Raw genomic sequence first — 18,157 nt, 5'->3', positions numbered from 1 at the left:
TTAACTCTGTGGTTTACGCACTCTGTCAATTTTTGACAAACAATGTTTTATCTTCTCCCACTGGGCAAAGTAACATTTGCTGTGGGCTTAAAAATATCAGCATTCGTTAATCACTCGTGCGTGGCTTACTTTTTTTTGTATCACTTGTTCTCTCTCTCTCTCTCTCTCTCTCTCTCTCCCTCTCCCTTCTCTCTCTTTCTCTCTCTCTCTCTCTCTCTCTCTCTCTCTCCCTCCCATAATTCTCTCTCTCTCTCTCTCTTTTGCTTCCCTTCATTTACTCTATCTCCCCTTATTTCTCTCTCTCTCTTTGACTCCCCTTCATTCACTCTCTCTCACCTTTATTCTTTGACCTCTTGCTCTCTTTTCTCTCATTCATTCCCACACTTGACAGGACCAACAGTGGGCGCTTCTTACATACAGGTACAACAGAGGGCGCATCTCACACAGACAGGAACAGGGGCCACATCTCACACAGACAGGAACAGAGGATGCTTCTCACACAGACAGGAGCAACAGAGGGAGCATCTCACAGACAGGAACAACAGGGGGCGCATCTCACACATGCAGGAACAGGGGGCACAACTCACACACACAGGACCAACAGGGGGCGCATCTCACAGACAGGAACAACAGACCTCTATCTATCTATCGCCCTCACTCTATCTGTCTATCTATCTATCTATCGCCCTCACTCTATCTATCTATCTATCTATCGCCCTCACTCTATCTATCTATCGCCCTCACTCTATCTATCCATCTATCCATCGCCCTCACTCTATCTATCTATCTATCTATCTATCTATCTATCTATCTATCTATCTATCTATCTATCTATCTATCTATCTATCTCCCTCACTCTATCGCCCCTCACTCTATCGCCCCTAACTATATCTATCGCCCCTTACTCTATCAATCTATCTATCGCCCTCACTCTTATCTATCGCCCTCACTCTTATCTATCGCCCTCACTCTTATCTATCGCCCTCACTCCATCTATCTATCGCCCTCACTCCATCTATCTATCGCCCACACTCCATCTATCTATCGCCCACACTCCATCTATCTATCGCCCCTCACTCTGTCAATCTATCTATCGACCCTCACTCTATCAATCTATCTATCACATTCACTCTATCTATCTATCGCTATCTATCTATCTATCTATCTATCTATCTATCTATCAGACTCTATCTATCGGACTCTATCTGTCTATCTATCTATCGATCTATCTATCCATCGCCCTCACTATATCTATCTATCTATCTATCTATCTATCTATCTATCTATCTATCTATCTATCTATCTATCTATCTATCTATCGCCACTCACTCTCTATCTATCTATCTTTCTATCTATCTACCTATCGCCACTCACTCTATCTATCTATCACCCTCACAGCATCACTCTGTGCAACCATTCAACAACAACTGGTTCAAATATGTTCTCTCAATGTTTCAAGCTTTATTACAATTGTCACAAAAAATATGTTAATATTTCACCTCTGTTCTTGGATTTTCGTCACAATAAAATACACTGAACATATTCTTCACAAAAGTTATTTACAATACTTTAAGCTATTGCTATTATAAATTACAAGAAATTTTATTTAAGTATTAATTCTTTAAAAAAATTAAAAGCCATTTGTATTTGTAATATGAATACATCTAAGTCACGTACATACAAAACATGTTGCATTACAAATGCTATAGGTGTCACATTTGCAAAAGTTAAAAGTATTGGCATTGTAAATGACAAAGCTATTAATTTTGCAATTTTCAAGACCAACACATAAAAAAAATTGTCATTTACAAAACCAATATATCCAACTTTTCTAATGCGAGACCTATTGCATTTCCAATGCTTGTTTAATCTGTTAGTAATTAGAGGTGATAAATTGACAGTCATGGAGTTACCAGGCATTTTTCTCACTTCAAACATTTCCAGAAATTGAAAAGAAGGGAAATGTAACAAAGCCTAGCAGTTACAAACTATTGCAGTCCATCTTGCACCAGATTAGCATGTTTTTCAACCCACTCAAAGCAGGTAGTTAATTACAAAACTAAAGCGAACCTTATTTACAATAACTCGCAAACTATCATAAGAGGTGAAGCAATCTCCTAAACTCGTAGGACAAAACACTTTGCGCCAAGGTTTTAAATAACACCCTAAAAAAAACCAGACTTATTTTCTTTCAAGCAAAAAAAAATGTTTTTTTAAACTGCATTTATGCAGTGTACTTGTCAGGTTTTCGTTGTTTTTCAATTCGCTTAGAGACCTTTGTAATACATACGCCTTAAAAATTGCCAGAAATGAATAAAATACTCGAGGACACAGCTGCAAAAAAAACAAGACAGTCGGCTTCGGGCTCCTTTTATGGACTGAACGGGGTGGAGCATGTAGCGGATGTAGGAAGGTGTAACTTTTAGTTTTAGGAGTTCACTTCCTATTATGTTTGGAATTGTTTTTCTTTTTTTATTAAACATTGCTGAATAAAATGACTAGTTTAAAAATCACGAAATACGTTTTAATGAGCGGCCAAATGGTGTTTAAATATTCCACCCAACGTCAGCATCGAAAAAAAATTAAACAGGTAACACTTAACAAAGATCTAAGCTTATTTTTAGGAGTAAAGTATGCTTTTCCATGGTGACCCTGTGCTGCCCTGACAATAAGGATATGAATCTGGATTGGTCTGACTGGTCTAGCGTGTGGTTGGTCGTTTTCTGAAAGGGGAGGTACTGTAATGGCATGAAAAAAACACATACAAAGAAAGTAAAGTAGGAGATGAAAAACTAGCTTGGTGGAAAGCATACAAATGCGTTTCAGTTGAGCCCAGTTGGGGGATGGCGAATCATGAGGAAATGATGTGAAGGGTGGGGGTAAAAACAGAGCATAGGCAGTGTGGGGAGGGAGATTGTACAACAACAACACCGGATCCAGCCAGGAGGAGGAGAAATAGAGAGACAGACTCAGAGGAGGAAAACAAGAGCCGGGCCCGTGAGCAGCTGAGCAGCCCCGGGTTCGCCTTTCTCAGCTGCCCGTCAAAGGGCAGCCACTGACAGGGACAACAGCCGCCGTCCATATCAGAGGGAGATTTGGGGGACCCAGTCACAGACCCAGGGGACCAGGGCTAAAAAGGCCGTCGGACTCAGACACTGTCAGGCTCGGAGGGAGGCCGAGCCAGAGGCCGGGGGCAAGACAGGAAGGGGGCATCGTTATACAGGCTGTGCTAGCCGGGGCATTCGTGACTGGGAGCTGGGGCACTTAGCGTTAGTTGGGAATACTGCTGCTTTTGTGTGCTGTACATGTTATGTTAAATGATTCTGTTGTTTGGGTTGAGTAGATGGCCCTGCTTTGTGTAGCGTGTTTATGACCCAGAAATACCGATGCCTATTATATTGTGCTAAATACACTGCTGTCTGCCTGTGCTCTATACACTACATTTTGCGTGACGTGATAGATCTAGAAATACTGCTGTGCCAGGTGATTGTACGTTGGAGGGACAAAACTAACTGTGTGCCTGGGGCGTTTGTGCCAGTTTGTTACGGGTGTGTGCTGTTAAACACTGCCATTGTCTGACCTGAATGATTTCGAAATACTGCTGTGCCAGCTGACTGTATGTTGGAGACACTACTACCTGTGTGCCTGAAGCGCTGCTGCCTGTTTGCTCGGAGTGTGTGCTAAATATAGTGCCTGCTCCCTGAGTTGCAGCTGTGCCGCACACCGGTGCCTGAGTTGGGTGACTGTCTGCTGTGAAGACATCACTCATTGTATGTTGTGATAGCTAACAGACACGGCTGCCTGCGTGGTGACTGTGGTACGGGAAGTGGGGGAGCAGCCTGCGCGCTGGAGTCACTCTGCCAGAGGCAGTAGTTTGTGCCTGTGCTGGAGACGCTGCTGCCTGCGCCGCTGTGGGGCCGACGGGTCTGCGCTGTGCGAGGCCGGCAGAGGCGGTAGAGGCCGCAGTGCAGCACACTCGCGGCGCCTGAGCCGGGATCAGCGTCCGCCTCCTCTCGGCACAACAGCCAGCCAGGGCCCTGCTCTCCTCACGCAGCCTCGGCTCTCGCGTGAAACCTCTCCCCGGGCCTAGCGCAGCATGTCCGGGCCTCAGCCCCCCCAGCCGCCGGTCGCGGGCACCGTCTCCTCGTCGTCCTCTTCCTCTTCGCTGCTCTCGTCCCCGAGCTCGGCCGCCCCGCTGCTGCTGCACCCCCCTCCACCCCCGCCTCCGCCGCCTCCCCCGGCCCTGGGCCCAGAGCCCCCCGCCCCGACAGCCCCCGGGCCCCCGCTGCCCACACACCCGCACGGAGACTCGGCCCTGAACCAGCAGGAGAAGGAGCTGCAGCGCAGGCTCCGACGCCTCTACCCGGCCGTGGATGAACAGGAGACGCCGCTGCCCCGAGCCTGGAGCCCCAAGGACAAGTTCAGCTACATCGGCCTCTCGCAGAACAACCTACGGGTGCACTATAAAGGTACAGAGAAGGGGGGTTCATCCCTATACTCCTCACCCCTTCCCCACTGGGCACAGGCCGCATACACCCCACTGTCACACTGGGCCCCGGACAGAAACAACAGCCCCAAGCAGCCCTTCCTTCCTACGGCTAGCACAGGCCCACTCTCCACCCAGTTAGCAGAGGGTCCCAGAATAGCACATATTTCACATGCAGGTCCACGAAAGAGGTCCAGTCAAAACACCCTAAATTCACAATCTTCCTAGCTTAAGACTCAAGGAGAGGCCTTGCCAAAACACCCTAAAATCAAGCTCAGCCTCCCCAGTAGACGTTGCCCCACAGCATTCAAGCTCCGGTGACCCACTCAGAGACCATGATAAACATATATTAATCGTCGAATTACCTGACAACACTCTAAGATGCCCCTGCTTCTACAGCGTGATTCACATAATGGTTTTGCCCCCAAACTCTCGATATCACCCAACTTTTTATTATACATGAGAAGTCCTGATACACTATCACTCACTTTCTCATAATAAAGCTACAAACGTTAAGGGCCCTTAAGCAATTTATTAAAATGTCCCACTTTTTTCACAAGAGCCGTAGGTGGGCCTGGCAAGGCAACAACCTAAAACCAGCCCTGATACCGGATGTACTGTAGAGGGCATGCAAAATCGATGAAAAGTATGAATTTGATAAAGATTCTCAGAGGGCTGCCAGGTGCACCCTATATACAAGCTAAATTATAAGTCCTGTTAAAACACCGCCTCCTGTGCCGTATTCTCTAGGGAGGCCTTGTTAAATCACTTTTAAATGATTTTTCCTTATAATACCATTGCAAGGAGTGGCTCTGTCTCAACACCCGAAAATAATTGAATTTCTGACTTCTTAACCACTGGTGAGGCCTTACTAAAGCAACTTAAAATGATGTCCTTAATCAAGATATACAGGAGGACCATGCGCTTGCATCCTAAATTAAATCACTTTATTCAGAAACCACACAATAATCTGTTTCAAAGCACTCTAAGATCACCTACCACTTTATAAGGATTCACTAGGATGGGCCCTCCCACAGCACCCTACAATCAGTCTCTTTCTTATTCAGGATCATTATAGAGGAACTGCCTAGCCCTCTACAGTCATGCTCATTGTACAGGATCTCATTGATTGGCTCAGCTGTGGCACCCTAAAATCTCCCTTCACCCCTTAAAAACTTAATTATTCAAAATGCAGAGGAGAGGTCCTAACACAGCACTTTGAAATAACTTGCTTCTCTATAAAAAGATGCACTAAGCGGGCTTTCCCATATCGCCCTAAATCCCCCACCATTTAAAATGGAGTCTCTTGGAAATACCTTGTTGCAGTACACCTTTTGATCACCCGCTAGACAGGACCCCCTTAAGGGACTCTACTGGAGCACCCTCATAGGATGTACAAAAGAAGCTCCGATGCTTGAACCTAAAATCACTCTCTATACCTTACATCCGCCAAGTGAAGCTATTATACAATAATGCAGAACCCTCTACCTTTTCACGTAAGCTCCATAGGAGAAACCTTCACAAGCAGCCCTACAATGCCCCCATTTTCTTTGGCCCAAGAGAGCTGTTACTCGAATACCCATAATTTCAGTCTTCAAAACGTTAGCCCCCGATTAGGTGTTGAGACACATTTCATGGTGTAGCTCCGGAAGACAACCTCCACTTAAGGCTAAGTCCTTGCAGGAGGTGTTTCTTAGGGTATCCACACTTTCTGTTTAGGACCCCTGAAACTTACATATCCACCCAGTTAAACATCTCCATTTACAGCACCCTCACCCAGTCACTTAATGCCCCCTAATTTAGCATGGTGTTTGGGCAGGTGAGGGGGGCGTTGGGTTTCATTGTCATTCCACTTTAAAATCCTTATCATAATTTTATCTTTGTGAAAACCCACTGTGATTCGTGCTTGCTTTAAAGGGAACTGTTGTTATTTTGTGGAAGGGCGTTTCACAGACAATTTTATTGTCGAAGTAGACCGTCAGGTTCCTGTATGTTGACTCAACACGGATGGGTGAAGGTGATGAAGTAATTTTTGTTCTGATCCCGGGAAAGTTGGGGTTACAACAATGTAAGGGGTCGGAGGAAGAACCCGGGCAGTGTTAATCTGAATTATGTTGGGCATTCATGTAAATGGGTCACATTGAAAAGAGTATCCACAATTTAGAGGCTGTGATATTAATAGGTAGGCCAGGCTTTGGTTAAAAAAAAAATGGGGTCGTCTGTGAATGTGTAGTTTCACGCTGAGGTGGCACATAGAAGACTTTTATACCAAGATGAATAGAGCTACAGTATTTGCAAGGTGCTTGTAGTGAAACGACTAGGGGCCGTCCATGGGCGGCATCTTGCAGATAATTCGAGCCGTGGCACGACATAGCAGGCTGGAGAGCTGACTCTCAATGCGGAAGTGGACCTGCTCAGCCAATTTTGGGTGGGGAGCAAAATCAACAATTTAGTTTCAGAGCTGTTAGACGCTCCTGGAGTGGGGAGGTGGCGAAGTCCATCCAGTTCAGAGCTAAAACAAACATGGCCTGCAAATTATCCTAATAACCTGTTGCATAAAAAGGTATTACATTGAGTCGAGTTGTTGATGTAGTGATGACTCGTCCATAAAACACCTTCTCCCACGATTTTGTGGCTTCGCAGCGCTATAAATAACACGTTCACTTTTCTAACCAACGCAGTACTATTTTACAGTTTACAAGATGAGAAACAGTTGATGAAATATATTTTGTGACATGTAGGCTACTCGCAAAACTCAGAAGCAAGTGCATTCGCCCATTAAGCAATCGGTTTACCAGGTTCTTGAAAACATTTGCTTCTGGTAACTGCCATAGTTGTTTTAATTGCGTTGATGCAAGAAAATGTATACGTGGTTGGTTGGGTATTCTTGTAGCAGACACATAACAAAAAATAAACTTGTTATGCTTCACAATATACTGCTGTAACAGAAGGGGTGAACATTAATTTGGTTTAATGTAAATAGTTTAGAAGTGAGCTTTAACAGACCCTTCCTTTCTCCTCTATCTCGTAATTGGAAGGTACCTCGGTGCTGTAGGCGCCTCCTCTAAACGTTTTTTTTTATCATGCGCATTAAAAACCAGCCACTCTTGTAATGTGTAACCCGGTAAGAATGGTCACATGCATCCACAAGAGGACTGGCAGAGTTCTAGGGAACATTTCGTAAGCTGAGCAGCGAGGGAGGCATCTAGGGGGCAAATTTGAGTGTTTTCATCTGGTTTTCCATAAGCAGCTGTTCTGGGGAACGCCTCAGTCAGAGAGGTGATGCCAAGCTGCTACTTTCATGTGTCCAAACAATACGTAAATAATAATAATAATAATAAAGGATTTTATAAAGCGCCTGGTGACGCCATCTCGGCGTGTCCCCGCGCTGTGGAGAGAGTAGCAGGAAAAAAGTGAGCGACCTAAAGGGTGAAAAGGTGAGTTTTCAAAAGTCTCCTAAATAAGGTCTCTGTCTCGGCCAATCTAATATGCGGAGGAAGAAGGTTCCAATTCTTGGCCGCCAGCGCACGAAAGGAGCGCCCTCCCATTCTGGCTTTGTTTATCCGGGGGGCACACAGAAGCCCGGTACCCTTGGAGCGCAATTCTCTGTTGGGCATATAGGGGATTGCGAGATCTTTCAGATATTCAGGGGCTACCTGAGAGGTAATCCTGTAGCATATAAGGAGCGCTTTAAACAAGATCCTCTTTTTTATAGGGAGCCAGTGAAGAGCCACTAGTGTAGGCTTGGAGGCCGCTCTTCTGGGAAGCCTAAGGACCAGACGGGCCGCCGTGTTCTGGAGAACCTGAAGTTTTTTAATGTTCTTCTCAGTGGTTCCTACGAGTAAAACATTACCGTAATCAATACGGGAGGTGACTAAAGCTTGGGTCATCGTGCGTCTGGCCTCTAAAGGAAGGAGGTCCAGGGTGCGATTTAAGGTCTTCAATACACCAAAGCACTTTCCTGCTAGCTTCTGGACGTGGCTGTCATAGGAGAGTCTGGGATCAACCCATACACCCAGGTTCTTTGCTTCCTTGCACGGAGAAGGCATAGGACCTAAACAAGGAGGCCACCAGTCCAGGGTCCAACTGGCCGAGTTACCCCCAATCACAAGCACCTCTGTTTTCGAACCATTGAGCTTGAGGCAGTGTTGGTTCATCCAGCCTGCAAGCTCCTGCATGCACGTTTTGAAATTAGCAGCAGCCAAGGTGGGTGCCTGGGATAGGGAGATGAGGAGTTGGGTATCGTCGGCATAAGATACTAATTTTATGCCGTACGATTGAACCACCTCCGCCAGCGGGGCCATATAAAGGTTAAACAAGGTGGGGCTCAGGGCAGAGCCCTGAGGCACCCCCTGTTCTAGGGCAATGCTGTCTGAGAGGGAATTGCCTCTCTGAACCTGGAAGCTTCGGTCTATTAGGAAGGATTTAAGCCATCCCAATGCCGCCTTGGTGTATAAATAGAGTACCCTTCTTCACATGTGGCTTTTATAGATGATTCACTGTGGAACGTTCCTTTCCTTTAAATTGGGCTTATGTTTGATTGGATAGGTTTGAGGGAGAGCATTCATTTTAAGATGTTCTTACTTTTTTTGCCGAAGTGTTAATAATTGTCACACTTTGAATTAAAAACGCCCACTCGTGTAGGGAACCCTAGTACCTGCGAAATTACTATAAAAACAGGCACTGTTTAATTTTAGAAATCCTGCGAGTAACAAATGGCAGTGACAACTGGAGAAACATCCATTGACTGGTAGGGTTTCAAGTGCTCGACGGACCTGGTAGCTGTTTTCTGTCGTCACCATGTAGGTTTCTTGTAGGTGGCAATCTGCCTCTAAGGCAGCTCCGACTCTAGTGACTCGACTGCCCTTTCCAGGTTGGGCACTTTTGAAAAAAATAGTTTTCCCCGCAGTCTGCCTGTCATAGCGCCATACAAAATTTGAATTCTGCCAGGCAATTGTTGACATCTTGGACTGGTGTAATTGGATGATGTGAACACAATGGTGTTTTGTTTGGTAATTAATTTTTTTTAATATGTTCTTGTAAAATGGTTTCTATACAATTTGAGATTGTATAATAAACTGAATGAAAAGCGTATTCCTCAAATGCACTAAGATTGATGAATTGTTGTTCAAATTAAGTTGAATCAATACAATCATGAAAGTGAAGTGCAATGACTCTCAGCATTGTATTTTGAATCTGTAGAATTAATTAGCAGTATTGAAATTGGTGGCCAGGTAATTGTTGTTGAAAAAATGTATAGATGTCCTACCAGGCACCCATAACGGACGTAACCCCTTTGGTTTAAACTAATTGATTATGACTAGGGCAGCTGCATAGCAGATGAACGAAAAATTATCATGCAGTAATCCGTCGTACAGGGAACTGCCAGAATCCAACTTGGATCTGGTCAGGGTGCTTGTTGTAGCAATGTGGCCATTTTTAGTGCGAGCAAGATACGTTTTACAGCAGGATTCTGACCAAGTAGGATGATACTGAGGGATTTAAAAAAAGTTTTTCAAAAATGTAATTATAAATACTTTGTTTTATGCAGCATTGACAGTAAACTGTCCTCTTTCAATTCCGCTACATCGTTTCTTTTTTTAATTTCTGTAATTTTTTATTGCGTAAAAAAATATATATTTACATGGAGCATGGGATATACATGAGTGGAAGACCAGAGAAGGAAGAAAGAAGAAAGAAAAGAAAAAAGCTGGGGTGGGGGGGTAATAGTTCGATTGTCCAAGTTCTGTTGGTCGTTGTCTTATGCCTCCTCCTTTGCGATGCTTCGTTGTTCGTTGGTATCTCTTTCCCAAGCCCCGGGCGATAGTGAGGAAGGGGGAGGATAGAGGTCGAGAGAGAGAGAGAGAGTGCTTGGGTCCGCAAAAAGTGTGTCCCTTCTATTGTTGTCTGGATTCTGCGCCTATGGGGGTTTATGTGATGTTAGGTAGTGGTCTAGGGGTCCCCACATGTTCGACTGCCTATGGGTTTTCGGTGAGTGTTTCGCTGTGATGTTATCTGCCCCCCTTAAGAACGTGACCCAGTTGAGCCATGCTTGGGGCGCAGCTTTCGAGGTGTCTTTCCAATTACTTAGGACCGTTTTGACTGCCGCCGTCAGCAATAGGTCAATGAGGTCACGATCTTCTGTCGTTGTGATTGACGGAGACGTAAAGCCTAGGACTAGGTTTGGTAAATCTATGCGTATGTCTACTCCTGTGATCTCATTGATAAGTGTTCCAATTCTGTTCCAGAATTCCCTGACCTTAGGGCAGCTGAGCAGAAGTTGTTCTAGGTCTCCCTTCCCTTTGTCGCAATTCCATCATGTATCGCTGTCCCGGATCCCCAGGGAGGCCAGGCGGGCCGGTGTCCAGTATGCCTAGTGCACTAGCCAATATTTGGTCTGGTTGAGCGCTGCCGTTATTTTTTTCCTAGTGGAGGATCTCTGCTTTCTCTGCTTCGCTTAGCTCCCTTCCTGCTGCCGCCTCCCAGAAATTTGTGACCTTATCGTTTAGTTTGGAGTTTTTGGGGCGTAGGACTTTGTATAGGTGTGCTACTTGGTGTCCTAGTGTGTTGAGACTGGCTGCGAGTTGTATGAGCGATGGCGTACGGCTGTTGAGGTTTGCCTTCCTGATGGCCACTTTGATTTTCAGGAAGTTGTAGAGCTCTATGCTTTGTTGGTTGTGTTTCTTTGATGGTGTCGAATGTTGTGTACGCGCCCTGTTTCTGAAGGTCTCGGGCAGTGGAGATGCCATGTCTGTACCATTCGTGCATGTCTAGGACCGTATCTCTGTATGTCAATGTCGGGTTGTGCCATATGGATTCGAGTTGGCTGCCCCTTATGCTTGTTGTCAATAGTTTGTCGACACTCAGGAGAGCTGTTTTCGTGTTCTTCAGGACTGGGTTCTCCTTGACTGCTGGGTGCCGGGTGACTGTGAGGAGGGTGATGGGGTTCATGCCTTTTAATAGTCCACGCTCTAGTGTTAGCCATACTGGGGTATATTCCTTTCTTGGGTCTAGCCAGTGTAGTCCATGCCTAGCTATGCATGCTACCTGGAATCTTTTGAAGTTTGTTATGTTCAGACCGCCCTGATCTTTTGAGAGCCTGAGCTTGTGTAGCCTTATTCTGGGTTTTTTCCCTTTCCACAGGAAGTTGTTCAGTATCTTGTCTAGTCTCTTGTGGAAATCTTCTGTGTTAGTCAATGGGAGCATGGTTAGCATGTAGTTGACCACAGGTGTTAGCATCATTTTTATCGCTTCTACCCTTCCCCACCATGTTGTGAATTTGGGCGACCACCCTTCCACTTTATCCTTAATTTTCTGGATTGTTGCCTGTTCATTGTGTTCCAGTGTCGTTCTTAGGTCTCTCTCAAAAAGGATGCCCAGGTATTTTATGGGCTTCTGTTGCCATGTTAATCCGGATGTCCCTAGTACCTCTCTTGTTGTGTGGATGTTTAGGGGTTTGCATTCTGATTTGTCTTTGTTGAGTTTGTACCCCGAGACTTGGGCGTATTTGTCAATAGTGTCAGTCAGTGCTTTAATGGATCTTTCCGGGTCTTCTGTGACTATTAGAACATCGTCCGCATACGCCGCTAACTTAAAGGTTTCTCCCCCTATTGGTATCCCTACTATATCTTCATTTGTTCTAATCATCGTAAGGAGTGGTTCAATGGCTAAAAGGAATAGGGCTGGTGAGAGTGGGCAGCCTTGTCTCGTACCCCTGCCTAGGTTGAGTATATTCGATGTGCCTCCGTTGACCACCACCCTCGCTTTGGGATTGCTGTATAGGGCCATCACCATCTTCCTGTAGTTTAATCCTAAACCGAATTTCGCCATGCAGTGCTCTAAGAAGGGCCATGCGACCCTATCAAAAGCTTTCTCTGCGTCTAGGGCTATCATGACTGCAGCATTGTTGCTCCTGGAGGAGTGGTTAATTATGTGGCATAGTAGTCTCGTGTTGTCGTGGGACATGCGGTTTTTGAGGTAGCCCACTTGAGAGTTGTGTATGAGTTTGGGTAGGTATGCGTTGAGTCTATTAGCAAGTACTTTAGCGTAGATCTTGCAGTCTACATTGATGAGGGAGATCGGTCTGAAGTTCTTCACCTCAGTTGTATCCTTCCCCTCCTTTGGTATGACAATTATGTTTGCCTCAGCCATCGAGGGTGCCATGCGTCCAGCATGGACGCATTCTGTGAATACCTGTTTCATTGTGGGTTTGAGAATGTGCAGGTAATGTTTGTAGAAGCCAGCTGTGAAACCATCTGGCCCTGGTGCTTTATTGTCCTTGAGGCTTGCCGTGGCTTTGTCTATCTCATCTTCCGTTATGTCCAGCTCTAGGATGTCGCGTTCACGGTCTGATAATGTGGGTGTGGTTATGCTTTCTAGCAGCTCTTTGCCCCCATCCTCCTTTAGTGTTCCATCCCTGGTGTACAACCCCTCATAGAAATCTCTGAAAACCTCTAGTATGTCTTCGTTTGCAGTCATGGACTTGCCCTGTCTGTCTTTGATGGCTCCTATCGTGGGCTGTCGCTGTTTCCCTCTTAAGTAGGATGCTAGATTTTTGCCCGCTTTGTTTGCAGTGCAGAGGTTATTAGATATATATTTGTTAATCCAAGTCCCTGCTCGCTCACTCAATATTCTATTGAGTTCGTACTTCTGTTTGGTCAGGTTCGTGGTGTGTTCTTATCTTCCATTCTGGCTATGTGGCTGTTATCCAGCTTTTTAATCTAATTTTCTAGGTCTTCAATTTTTTTGTTCCTTCATTTGTTCAATCTGCCCTTGACTGTCATGACTGCTCCTCGTACGGTGGCCTTTAGTGCGTCCCATAGTACCTCCCTGTTTGTCTCTGGTGCGTCATTCATTAGCAGGTATTCTTTTATTGCCTCCTCTATCTCGGCTTTCGCTGAGACGTGATGGAGTAGGCTGTCATCGAATCGCCATCTGCGGGTTGGATTTTTGTTGTGCCTGCCCGCCAAGGTTAGACTTATGTGCGAGTGGTCTGATACTGATCTGGGTCCTATCTCCGTGTGGTCTATGAGGTGGGTGTGTGTTTCTGACATGAGGATATAATCTATTCGGCTGTATGAGTTGTGTGGGTTGGAGTAGAATGTGTATTCTCTGGCATCTGGGTTGCTTAGGCGCCATGGGTCTCTCAGTCTGAGTTTGGCGCAGAGATTCTTCAGGATGTTGGGATTGTTTGCTGATTGGCTTGGCCTGTGTGGGTGTTTGTCGATCGCTGAGTCGAGAACCTGGTTCATGTCCCCCGCGACTATCAGCAGGTCTTCCAGTGGTAGGGTGTGTAGTTGTGATCCTACCCCTCCCAGAAGGATTTGTCTTCGGTGTTGGGACCTTATATGTTCGCTACATGGAATGTTTCTCCCGCTCATCTAAGAGTGGTCACCAGTGTCCTTCCTTGGGTGTCTGCTTGTGAGTCTACCACTGCTAGCTGGGAGTTTTTGCTGATAATTGTTACTACCCCCTTCTTCTTATTCTGTGCCGGAGATCCTACAACCTCGCCTATCCAGTTCGCACCTATGCGCCCAATGTCTGCTGCTTCTAATCATCGTTTCTAATTCACACCTTAATACATTACCGATTGAGTTCCTACCAGTCTTCCTTCTTTAACCTAATCTCTCATCTTCACGTTCAAAATGTTCTAGCCAAGCTCCTCATATTTTCCTGTGTTTATTGGGTCAACCCTGTGCTAGATGCATATTTTTTTCCATGACTGTACGTCTGTCCATGCCCCAACACCACACTGCCAATGAGTGTTTCTGTGTATAGAACCAGTATTGTGGAATGTCATCCTTTGCAATCTGACATCTCATTCCAAGAAACCTGCATGTCTGGCGCTTTTCCATTCCTCCATTATGCCCAGAATAGCACTCTTTGGGGTCCGCTCCATTAGCCCTGACAGCACCATTGACCGCATATTTCCAATTTCCTCAGTATCTGGATATTTTGGGGCATGACCAAATCTGATGTAAAAAGATGCTGATCAAGTCTCCATATTTAGGACAGATGTGGAAATGACTTTTTGCCCATCTTTTGTAGACAACGGGGTATAAGATAATATCTGTGTGTCACATTAGGGCAGCCAAAGGTGTGCCGAGATTGCCATCTCTCGCGAGTCCATTTTAGCTTCTGTCCACTCTTTGTCCTGAAGCACCCCAACCTCCTCCAAACACCCCCACCCCATTCGCTGTTTCTGTAGTCTAAGGGAGTCTGGTGTGTTCATGATTGTTTGGTACAATGCTAAGTGGCACGTTTGCCCAGGAATTCTAGTGTTATCTTTGCTTCAAGAGTGTTGAACTCAGGAGTGGTGGGGATTCCCTGAACCTAGGCTATTAACAGGCAAGAAGAGAATGTCTGATTTGTAAATACTATAGAATTGGGTTTTCCGGAGGTCGATATTTTTTTCCCGTTATGATGTCATATGGTTTAATTTGATTGTCCTCCCAGATGTCTTTTAAGTTTGATGCCCTTGAGAAATCATGCTTGGAACTGAATAGATTTGCATTATAGTGCCCCCCTGTTAGCTTGCAGTGCCATTCAGTCAAACGCAAAGCCTCTGCAATGCATCCAAAACTACTTTGTGGGGAGTCAACTCTTTGAGTAGTTGTAGTTCTAGTTTATTGCTGGATCTTCTTGATCATTAAGCAGCCACTTATTAAGTACCAGGAGTTTTTCCTCCCAGTAGCATAGCTGCATATCAGCCGTTGCCAAGTGTCCATCGTAAGTTGATTTGGTGTATTTGTCGTAGATGATTCTTGAGGCATTCCCACTCAGACCAGGTGCCTATTCCTCCGCTTTAATCACTGAAAAGTCATGATTTGGAATGTCAAAGAGGAAGTTGTGCGATTTATAGAGCAACTTTGGGAGCACCATCATTTTGTGTTGGGCAGTTTGACTTAATTGTAAAAAGGGGTAGTGCCTTCCAATTTTTGAAGTCTAGCCATAAGGAGGCCAATAGGAGTACTAGATTGTGCTTGAAACACTATTTGGAATTTTGAGTTATCCCTAAATATTTAAAGGACATCATTAGTATTTTATTTTAAGGTCTAGGTAGAAGGGAACATTGCTTCCTTTAATTGGTATAAGCATTGATTAGGCCCAGGTTATTCCTAGGCCTGAGGCTTGGCGGTAAAAATGAAGTATGCTCATGCGTTTGTTTCTCTTGTATCCAGTGAGGGAATCACAGGAACATAACATTGCATCTGCATAGAGAGACACTGTCTTCTAGGTCACCACCCGATTGTAAGCCCTGGACCAGCCTGCATCCTTCCTATTAGCCATCTTGCAATGGGTGCCGTTGTGATGACGAAAAGGAGAGACAACAGTGGATAACGCTCGCAAGTGCCTCTCTCAACAGAGAAGGGGTTGGACATAATGTTATTGATCCATGCTTGGTCCCATGGGGATGAATAGAGCATGCAGGTAAGTTCATAAGGATTGAACCAAAATAAATTTTGTGAAGGATCTGCAGAAGAAGTCCCATTGCAAGAAGTAAAATTCCATATTGAAATAAATTAACATTAGGGTGCATTGATGCTGGATTTCTTGCGGTCGTGGCAGTGCTTTTTGGCCATCTTATGCTATGTCTTGTGTTTTGTTCCTGCATCAAACTGTTCTGATCTGGGTGGCAATCCAGTGGCAGGCCATTCGGGCCAGGGCTTTTCGCAGACTTCCCCCCCCCCCCACGAACTTCATTCCCCTCACTTCTCCTGCGCCCCATTCCTCCCTTTTGCCTTGCTCAGTTCCTTCTCTAGGACTGATGAAGCACCTCTCGCTCTCTGCAAGGAAGTCAAGGGTACAACTGACAGATGGCTGGCAACAGGGTGAGCTAACTCGCGCTTCGGGACTTGTAGTTCAGTATATATTTGAATGTAGTACTCAAAAAATTATCTGGCTAGCCCGAGAGCATCTGTTATTATATGCCTCTGATCTTTAATCTGTGCATCACATTTCAGGTCATTGTCTTTCCTGGTAAGCCAGAACAGTAGCCTGTTTCATCAGCTTGACTTTTGCACAACATCTATGGCCCTATTATGTAATTGTTGGTAACCATTTCCAATTTTCTAAGAGTCTGTGCCTCTTTAGTTGTGACCCATTGCCTTTCAAACTGCATACTCCTGCTCTCCAGTTCTACCCTCTCTGCTTACTAGGTTTTTTCGCAGGCTTCAAGAAAGTATTTTCCACTCCCCTATACGATTTTGTATGCCTCGAGGAGAGTAGGATTGTACTGACCCATTGTTTGTGTTGAAGTAGTTTTGTATCTCCAACTGAAGGACGGCTGAGAAGTCTCCATGTGAAAGCCAACTGACATTTAAGTGCTAGATTCCTCTCCTCCCTGCTGTTGGGGGGCCCAAGGACCAAGACTGTTGGTGAATAATCAGAAATCCTACCTGCCAGGCTCTCAGCTTCCTGTGTATTTTGTACATTTGCTGCTATGACAGAGGTGGTTTATATGTGATACTGAGTCATGGGGCATGGCTCTTATGTTGTTTGCATCTTGATAGACAAACGCCATGCAGCATCGAGTTCAAAATCTAGTTTTTATTATCACCACCAGACATGAACTTAGGCCCAATTCCTTAGTACATCAGAATAAGATTGACAGGTCCTTGTTCCCACACTGACCACTGTAGTCTTCTTTCTTCTGAGTGTTCTTCAGTCCTTTTCAAGTGTGCATGCCTAATATGTTTGCTTGTTATTGTCAAACATTTTAGCCAGTTTACCCCAAATTTGAATAGCAACGGATTGTCATCTGCATTCATGTGAAACCTGAGTCCATGTTCTTGTACAAAGTCTTTATTTCGATTTTTAGAAAAATCATAAAATACATTGGCATAAAAAAAGTTTGTAACAATATTTAAAACAAAAGAAACCAGCAGTATAAGACAGAATAAAAACCGTTAAAACAGGAGAGCAACATTTAAAATATATACAAGACCGCAGCTTTCCTTAGAAGGAAGGAAAAGGAGGGGCCTTTGAAGAGAGAGCTACTGAGAAAATCCCAGCTTATTAGCTCTTATCACCCAGGCCCATCCCAGGAACTTTGCCACTGCTATCACAATAGTTTGTTCCGTGTCAGTCCTAAGAACCCTCAGGGCTGCCATGGCTACCCTGAAACTCAAATTTTTGCAGATAGGGTTCAACCATTTTAGTCTGGGGTTTCTATAGGATGGGCATATGAAAAAGAAGTGTGCAGTTGTTTCCAACACCTGTGGGCAAAACGGGCAATGACCTCCACACCCCCGATTCCAACTAAGCATATGGAACCCCAAAGGTAAGGGACCCACCCTAAACTGATGGTACAGTTTTCTTTCCAGAGTGCTTCTAATAATATCCCAATATGGCTCTAAAGACGAAGTCCTCTTGAACTCTAAGAATCCAATAATTATGGAATGATTACTCTGGGATAGTCGCCGTTGCTCTATATGGTTCCAGTAAGCTGCTTTTAATATCTTCTTAGAAGGGAAGTTCCTCATGCCCATGGCTACTAAAGTTGACTTGAGCTCCCTGAACCACAAGATCTTGTCAGAGGTGTTCATGGACTTGACTTCACTCAAGGCCTGTGCATACTGTGCCAGCTCGGGAGTCGTCCAGAGTCTGCGCCAATAGGCTATAGGGCGAAATCGAGCCTGGCCCCTAATGTTCCTACTTCCCGTGTCGAGA

General features: G+C 45.1%; 1 protein-coding gene across 4 annotated transcripts in view; it reads left to right on the top strand.

The window, feature by feature from the left end:
• The first annotated feature begins 2,786 nt into the window (after positions 1–2,786).
• Positions 2,787–18,157, top strand: part of RANBP9 (RAN binding protein 9) — a 467,999-nt gene continuing 452,628 nt past the window's right edge. For 2 of the 4 annotated variants that reach the window (XM_086950776.1, XM_086950775.1), the window contains exon 1: positions 2,795–4,469. In XM_086950776.1, the coding sequence (XP_086806902.1) occupies positions 4,097–4,469 (373 nt within the window). In that variant the 5' untranslated portion in view covers positions 2,795–4,096. Of the gene's footprint in view, positions 4,470–18,157 lie in introns of all 4 variants that reach the window. The other 2 variants (XM_086950773.1, XM_086950774.1) reach the window with 2 other exon arrangements.

This window comes from Lissotriton vulgaris, unplaced genomic scaffold (genome assembly GCF_964263255.1).
Source record: "Lissotriton vulgaris unplaced genomic scaffold, aLisVul1.2 SCAFFOLD_1218, whole genome shotgun sequence".
Lineage (NCBI taxonomy): Eukaryota > Metazoa > Chordata > Amphibia > Caudata > Salamandridae > Lissotriton > Lissotriton vulgaris.
This window is presented reverse-complemented; position numbering and strand designations above follow the sequence as displayed.